General features: G+C 36.5%; 1 protein-coding gene across 1 annotated transcript in view; it reads right to left on the bottom strand.

The window, feature by feature from the left end:
• The window catches only part of LOC113229473 (glutamate receptor ionotropic, kainate 3-like), a 19883-nt gene that overhangs the window by 2145 nt on the left and 9039 nt on the right, over nucleotides 1-8699 (bottom strand). Inside the window, exons 10-12 of the mRNA XM_026463072.1 lie at nucleotides 5417-5578; nucleotides 5038-5237; nucleotides 4763-4964 (exon numbers count right to left, since the gene is read on the bottom strand). Of these exons, the coding sequence (XP_026318857.1) occupies nucleotides 4763-4964; nucleotides 5038-5237; nucleotides 5417-5578 (564 nt within the window). The remainder of the gene's footprint in view (nucleotides 1-4762; nucleotides 4965-5037; nucleotides 5238-5416; nucleotides 5579-8699) is intronic.

Genomic DNA, 8699 nt, shown 5'->3' with positions numbered 1-8699 from the left:
CAACAACGATACGCGATTTAAATCCGGACAAATAGTTTCATTTCCTATGTGTAACAATCGCGAAAACCTAAGAACTCGATTAATAAATTTATTAATAATTTTATCTTGACAACTGGTACAATACTGTTGCTAAGAGATTGAAGATGTAGATTGCCATATTGTCAGCTTTTAATTTACAAGACACAATTATAGACAATTCAATGAAGACCTTTTCAAATGATGTACATATTAATAGTTCTACAACTGTTTCTAGTTTAAGTAATAATAACACAATGACAAATTCAGTTTTAAACTGAAGTGTAAGACAAAAACCACGCCCCACAATTTAAATATTGTTCACCAAAATATACAGGGCTTGGCTGACAAAAATTTAGATTTAGAATTATGTTTTGATAAACATAACACAGACATTCTATGTATAACTGAACATTGGCTAAAGAACTATGAAACATCATTTACTTTAAAAAATATTCTATGTCTAGTATTTATAAACGACAAACAAACAGCTATTCTTGGTGGATCTGTGATATTCGTTAAAATAGCCTGAAATGTAAAAACCGTAAAGATATCGTGGGCCTTTCAAAAGAACGTACCATTGAGACATCCTGTGTGGAGTTGACGATTTTGTTATTGTTTGCATTTATCGACCCCCGCTGGGAGAATTTTGTGCCTTTGAATCAATTATGAAGGATGTACTCAGGAAATTGAAATCAAAGAATAGATTTGTTGTAGTAGGCGGGGACTTTAACGTTAATCTCATTGAAAATAAACCTATTAATCTCCGTCTAGTATCTTTATTCAGATGTTTTGGATTATCTCATCAGTTCCTTGAACCCATCAGGGTAACGCCTCATTCTGCCACATGCCTAGACAATATATTTTCAAATTGTGATGCTGTTGTCAAATCAGTTTTTAATAAACTTCCATCTGACCACTATGGTCTGCAGGTTAGTTATAATTCTAAAATATCGGACAAGCCTAAATCGATCAAGAGCAGGTCAGTAACTGAAAAATTACTGGAATGTTTCAAACTTAATTTAGATAAAAAAGTTGTTTCGTTGCCATTCATCCGTGATGATCCAAATGTGCTTTTTGGAAGTCTATTTAATTTAATAAAAAATGAATTTGATCAAGTGTTTACTACCAAATTCTTCAAATGTTCTAAAATGAAGTTCTGTGAGCAGGCCATGACGAGCATTTATAGAAGTAGAATTAAGCTTTACGATTATTATGAACAGACAAAATGCAATCACACGGAGTCTTTTGCAAAATACGTTAGAAAATATTCAAAAATATTCAAAAACGTTTGCTTATTAGCTAAATCTATTCACATTTCAGATAAAATAAAAAATCATATAACAAAATTAAGACCACAGAAGAAGTCTTAAATAATGAAACTGGTAAAATGAGACCACGTTCATACCCTGTTGCTCTGAAAATCAACAATGTGATGGTCGATTCTGATGCGAACGTTGCAGGTACATATGATGATTTTTTTTTTACAAATATACCTGCTTCAAGCTACTACTTCAAATTTAAATTCCTACCACCACAATACCAAAATGCTACGCCTCATTTCAATTTGAATATGTTTCTGTTGAAGATATTATAAAAACTTTTAAATTACTTAAATAAAAAAATGCGGGTGATCTATGGGGGCTATCTGTTAGAGTCATCAAATCGATCCTAACATCTGTTGCTCCCTACCTTGCAGATATTTTTAATAGATGTGTTGATCATGGGATATTTCCGGATCTTATGAAGTTTAGCAGAGTTGTGCCTTTGTTTAAATCTGGTGATAAAGGAGACCCTAGTAATTATAGACCCGTTTCAATTTTACCAGCTCTTAGTAAGATCTATGAAAAAAATATTCTTCACCAGTTAACTGTTTACTTTCAGGTTCACAAACTTTTTCACGATAAACGGTTTTACGACGTGTCGCTCGACTATCGATGCAGGTGTAGCATTGTTGAAGCACATTTTTGAGGCTTGGGAGCTCTCAAAAAATGCTCTTGGAGTCTTTTGTGATTTATCAAAGGCCTTCGATTGCGGTAACCATCAGACGTTGGTTTTGAAATTAGAATTTTATAGAATCCAAAAAACGGTAGAATTCAAACAGTTGATATAAACGGAGTGAAGTCGTCTGGATCTCACGTAAGAATGGGGGCTCCGCAAGGCTCTATTTTGGGGTCCTTTTTATTTATATATTTATATTAATGATCTTTCTTGCTTTTGTGAATGACTTCTGTGAGATTGTGCTATTTGCTGATGATACTTAGGGAAGTATCATCATTAGGGAAGTATTTCTATCAATATTAATAATTAGGGAATTATTAATATTGATAGAAATAAAACTAATTATGACGACGTAAATAATGCTCTCTCTATACTTCATAATTGGTTTACTGTAAATAATCTCAACCTCTATGTTATGTTTACGCTTCTTCACTTCAGTGGAACCCATATATTTCGACACTAGTTGGAAAGCTTAGTTCTGCTGCTTATGCCATACGAAAAGTCAGGCAGCTTACTGACGTCGAGACAGCCAGAACCGTTTACTTTAGTTACTTTCACAGTATAATGTCATACGGTATTTTATTGTGAGGCGCCGCTTCAAATATAGAAACCATTTTTATTTTGCAGTAGCGTGCGGTTAGAGGAATATATTATATAAATTAAGCTCACGTACTTCACCGGGGGAGATTTTTAAGGAAATTGGCATATTGACCACTGCTACACAGTTTATTTTCAATTGTATATTATACTCTTTGTGCGTTTGAATAATGAATTGTATAATAAACGGAGTGACTTACACACGCCAGCACACCAAGCTACACATTGAAGTATCTTGTTCCGTTGCACTGGAGGCGATTTTCGAACAAAAATGTAGAGTCTGGTGTGCTGTTGTCCGTACATAATTTTAATACTAGACGTAAATGGAAGCTCGTTTTACCGAAGTTAAGACTTCAGAGGGTTCCCGGTTCTTTTGTGGGGCAAGGAATTCAGTATTATAATAAGATTCCAAAAGTTGTTTTAGATAACTAACGGACTTATAACTAACTGACTGTAACTAACTCTACTAAAGAGAGGATATTATTCTGTTAGGGATTATATAAACGATAAGACAGCATGGTTTTAAAAATTGTGTAAATTTGACGATTTCAAGTATAATTTGTTTGCGTACGAAATAAAGACCATTTTGATTTTGATTTTTATTCCTAGTGCGCAAGGGCGTGTGTTAACTGTAAGAAAGTCTTAGCCGTGGGGCGACGGCTTAAGAATACATTGTCGCCTCCCCATACATGCCCGTGGGGGTCGTAAGAGGCGACCGAGGGCGTCACAAGTGTCCATCTGCTTAGCATTGTGGTAGGCTCTGTGCCGACTGGATAGCGACCACAGTACACACGGCGGAAAACCCTCCACAGTGAAACGCTTTTGCGAATCGCGTTCAGGGATCAGTTGGTGTACATCCAGTGCATTTGGCCAGACCGGCAAAATGATAGTGACGGAGTGAAGATATTTGTGTTTTCCATCCGTTACTCTCATCTCTGGACTGTATTCGCACTTTCCATCATACGCGGTGCAGTCATTTTGTCGAGTCGCAATAAAAAAAAAGAAAAAAAAAAAAAAAACCCACTATACACATTTGCAGCTTTGTCAGCTCTGCCAAGCCGCCGCGACAGAACTCAGTAGGACAATGGCCACGTCACGCATAACTCAAACGACAACGCTCTAGAATTATTATACAATGTGTTGATTAGCATTCTCGCCACATTTACAGAGGTTATTCTATATCCTAAACTGAATCCAAATCACAAAAAAAAGTCGCAAAATAAATTTCCTAAATTGTTATTTTTTATTCAGTTGCGGTAAACATCGATTTGCAATCACTGATCCAAAGCTCATGGAACTTTTGCACGGCACGTGCTATCACACAGCGGATCGACTCTCTCACTCTCTTGTTATCTCATTCTCAAACGCAAGCGGGCGCCTCATCAATCAGTGCGCAGTCAGTTGCGCGTGGTTCGAGAGATGTTTGGTGTTCACCAGAACTGTATTACCATCAAGGTAGTGCTCCTTGTGGTTATCGACGGCAAGTGTGTGACTAATGGAGTGATGTGAAACGTTTAGTTTACACGGCGAAGACTACCGAGTGTCGAGCAATTCCGCGCAAAATCCGTCGCCGCTTTCAAACTTCCACAAGTTGAAATGTGCTAATTGACACGAAACTCTCGACAAAGTACGAATTTTTGCAAAGCCAGTCACGGTGGTGGTTGGTGGACACTTCTTTCTTCTTCATTCCTACGAGTAGGTACCTAACCTAAAATTGGCAAGTATCAAACAAAAAACAAAAAGAAACTCAACTTCAACTTCCCTAATTATTGTAAATAATTAACAAATTGAACAATGCGTAATCATAATAATAAAAAATAGGTAATTAAGCGATCGAGAAAGATTACGTATCGTTTGGTGAAATGCCGAGTGGCCGAGCGCTTGGTCGGACTTGCTCGGGCCCCGTCGGTGTCACTGCCCGGGCGCGATGCATACGATTTAAAGACAATTATGCAAAACTACTAGTTACAATCAATCGAATATTGAACAGAATATATTTTTTAATATTTTTAGATGATTTAGTATTATTTATATTATTAATTTCTTAAGTGTGGTAAGAATACACACTGTATATAACATACTTTAAGTTTAATTAAGACGGTTTGTATTTCAGAACTCGTCGCAGTTACTTAATTCGTAAGAACCTCACCTCAAAAAACGTGAATGTTGAACCTCCTGCTTTGGCTCCGTACAAGATGCCCTTGTCGTTGTTGGCTAGATCGTAAACGTTGGAGATAATGTATACCGGCGTCTTTTGCGCTAGTAACGTCGCGAGGTTCGCTGTGTACGAGCTAGTGATGACTAACGCGAACAGCCACCACACACTCGCTACCGCGCGCGTGCCGTACGCTCTGCAATATGCCACACCCTCACTTACATTAACGAGCTTTTCCGCGCAAATATCATGTAACGTTAGCGACATACACAGGCGCAATCTCGGAACCCTGCAGCAGCACAGCACCAAGGTTGAACCACAGTGCATTGGCGAGTGTGAATTGGTTCTCAAGCGCGACCGGCTCTTCAATGCAAGGGTACGGGTTCTGCCATTCCTCGGGGCACAGTCGGCCAACCGCGTACAGTAGGAGGGATGTGCCTAGATACGCCACGCCCAATAACAGCCACACCTGCGACATACCAGCCGTTATTGCTAAACTGTGAGATTTACACTAAACATAGTGCGTCGATCCGAGAGAGAGGTCGTACACTATTCAAAGAGAGAGAAGTCGTACACTCTTCAAAGAAGGTGCAATATCGAAACAACTACGCATTTGTGTTGATTATTGACATCATAGATGGTCCGTACCCCAGTGGAGAAGGGCAACATGAAGGCGAACACCTTCGGCTCGGGCGGCTTTGGCTTGCGAAACAGGATCCCGATGCCGAGGTTCATGAACGGCGTCGTGAAATCCACCGCGCTTTCGCGTTCCGCTGTTATCGTCAGGTCTGTTATGGCGAAATGTTTGTCCTGTACACACACCAAATTTAACGTGACTATGTATTTTATAAATCGATTTCCCTATATTCAACAATAACAATAGAAAGTACGTGAGGCGTACTATAGGTTTCCGGAATGAATAAGTAAAAAATACTATAAATGGCCAGAAATGAATTTATTGTTTCTCAAGATATTCTCTGTTAGCGTTAATGCACTTTTTCATACGAATGAACCAATTTTGAAAACATTTATGCCACTCCTCCGTGACAATCTCTGAAACATATTTTTCATACTCTTTGACAGCCTCTTCAGGTGATGAAAATCGTTGACCGCGTAACTGGTTCTTAATTTTTGGAAATAAATAAAAGTCATAAGGTACCAGGTCGTGACTGCACGCGGGATGTTATAAGGTCAACGTTGTTCACCTACAAAAATTCATTTATCTATCTGGCTATATATCATTTAGCTATCGTGGTGCAAGATGATACGGCGGTTACGGTTATTTTTACGGAGTTTGTCAATAACTTCTGGCTAACAAATGGTCGTGTACCAATCACTATTCATGGTACAACGATTCTCCAAAATAACAGTAGCCACGTGTCCAGTTTTATTAAAAAAAGAAGCAATCATCCGCTTAGAGGCACTTTGCACGCGCGCCACTTTGGTTGGTTTCGGCTCATCTCGAAAGACGCTCGATTGCTGCTTTGTTTTGGGATTGTAACTATAAATCCATGTTTCGTCACCTGTTACTATGTCCCATACCAAATTTAACGCCCCTTCGTTGAATCTGGTAAGCGTGTCAGCGAGTTTTAAAGTAACGAGTTTTACCGAATAAAACTGAGAAATGTTAAATTAATTAAATTTTTATTGAATTGATATTCAATTATTTTTTGTGAAATTACTCCACTAGTTTGTTATAATTATTAATACAAAGATCTAACACTCAGAAAAACACTCAGAAAAAATTCCTTCGATCCGGTGAATAGCGACATCTCTCGCCAGGACTGGTAGCTGTAAAGGTGCTAACTGGGTGATAAATCTGTCATAGATTTCTCATAGATGGCGCTACGACTAAAAAGTCGCTGAAAGACCTAGTACAAAGACAAGACGCAAACACATAGAAAAATTCGTGAGGTCCGTTGGTTCGTTCGTTCGTTGGTGGGAAATTGTGAACATATTAACAGGTAGACTAATAAAAGCAGTAGATGAAATATTATTAAAATCTTTTAGAATGAAAGCTAAACAACTGTCAGAAAAGTTTGCTCAGGAATTTGAATCAAATGTAAAAAATGTGTTAATAACATGTTATGAACCATTACTTGACGAGAAATAATATATAAATAACCCAACAATGTCAATAAAATGTAATAAAATTATTCAACAAAAATTGTACAGGATAATATATGTAATATTAACGAAAACAAGAGTCCGGGACTTGACAAAATAAGAGCAAAGGACGTAAAATATATAGCCAGTAACATAACTCCAGTCTTAACACATCTAATTAACCAGTGCATTGTTACAAGTACATATCCGGATAAATTAAAAATTGGAATGGTAAGACCAATCCATAAAAAAGGAAGCTATACAGATTTCAATAACTATAGCCCTATTACTATATTATCATGCATAGACAAAATCATTGAAAGATATTATGGTCAAATGTTGAATGGTTTCTTGTCAAGTAACGGGGTCATTCACGAAAAACAATTTGGGTTTCAAAAAAAAAAGTACTACACAATTGCTAACATTGTTCACAGACGATGTAAATAATTACCTTAATAATAAACAACATGTATTAGCTATAATGATCGATTTTAGTAAGGCATTTGATACATTGAATTTAGGAACACTATTTAGTAAGATGGAGCAGAATGGTATACAGGGTCCGTTGTTAGAATGGTTTAGGAACTATCACGAAAAAAGGTACGACATGGTCAACATAAATGGGGAGCACAGCAACTTAAAATCGACTAAGCACGGATGTGCTCAAGGATCAATTCTAGGTTCAACTGAATATCTGCTGTACGTAAATGACATGTGCAATATATTCAGAAACGGCTCTGTATACCAATTTGCTGACGATACTTGTATATTAACAGCTCATAAAGATATAGAGGTGGCGCAAAAGATGGTGCAAATTCTATATTTGATACATTATGTAAATGGGCACATGATGTGGGATTATCCATAAATTATAATAAAACAAAATTAATGCACATTCATTCACCATACTTAAAAGTGAACATAATCCCCCGAATAGTGGCCCATGATCACCAATGTATGCATTTGCAATGCACACCCTGTAGCTGTGAAGCACTGGATTTTGTCAAAAATCACACCTACTTAGGATTAAAAATTGATCATAAGTTTTGTGGGGGTCCTCACGTAGATCATGTATGTAATAGATTAAGAGCAATTCTGGCAAATATTAGTATTCTAAAATGTAAGATGCCATACAACACATTGAGGCTACTTTACTTGTCAATGGCGGACTCTGTTATAAGTTATGGGTTGTCTAGTTATGGCAGAACTTTCAAAACATATCTTTAAAAAATTTATCAATTACAAATAAGACTACTTAAGAAAATTGTACCATTAAAAATTAAACACAAATATAAAGATAACTATGAGAAGCTATTTCAATACTGTAAAGTGTTCAATGTGTATGATAAAGTAGATCTTGCTATAATATCCGAATACCAAGGGAAAATTCAATGTCTAGAAAAAGAAAATAGATTACCAAGATTAAGATTATTGCCTAACATTCGAACATTTAAGCTCCCAAAGTATAACAATGTGTATGGTAGGAGAATGTGGTCTTTTGTGCTGCCAGATGTTTTGAACAGAGTCCCAAAGGAATTAGTACAAAGAATAGAGTCATCAAACAAAAAGCTATATAGTAAAGTACTAAAACATTTGTTTAAGGGTAATATTAAATAAGAGATGTGTGTAAGTTTAGCTAATAAAGGTCGCTGTGGAGGGGACGATGCGTAGAGGACATAATTTTAAAATATAAAAATTCTTACTCTTTAGCATTAAGTTAGTTTTAATTTATATTATTTTTCTGAAATAAACAGCTTAAAAATTTAATTTAAATTTAATTTAATTAATTTAAATTTTAAAAGTTCCGTGGCTTAGTTGATATAGC

Source organism: Hyposmocoma kahamanoa, unplaced genomic scaffold (assembly GCF_003589595.1).
Source record: "Hyposmocoma kahamanoa isolate Upper Pololo Valley unplaced genomic scaffold, ASM358959v1 62, whole genome shotgun sequence".
Classification (NCBI taxonomy): Eukaryota; Metazoa; Arthropoda; class Insecta; order Lepidoptera; family Cosmopterigidae; genus Hyposmocoma; species Hyposmocoma kahamanoa.
The sequence above is the reverse complement of the archived record's forward strand: the minus strand, read 5'-3'. Positions and strand labels throughout refer to the sequence as shown.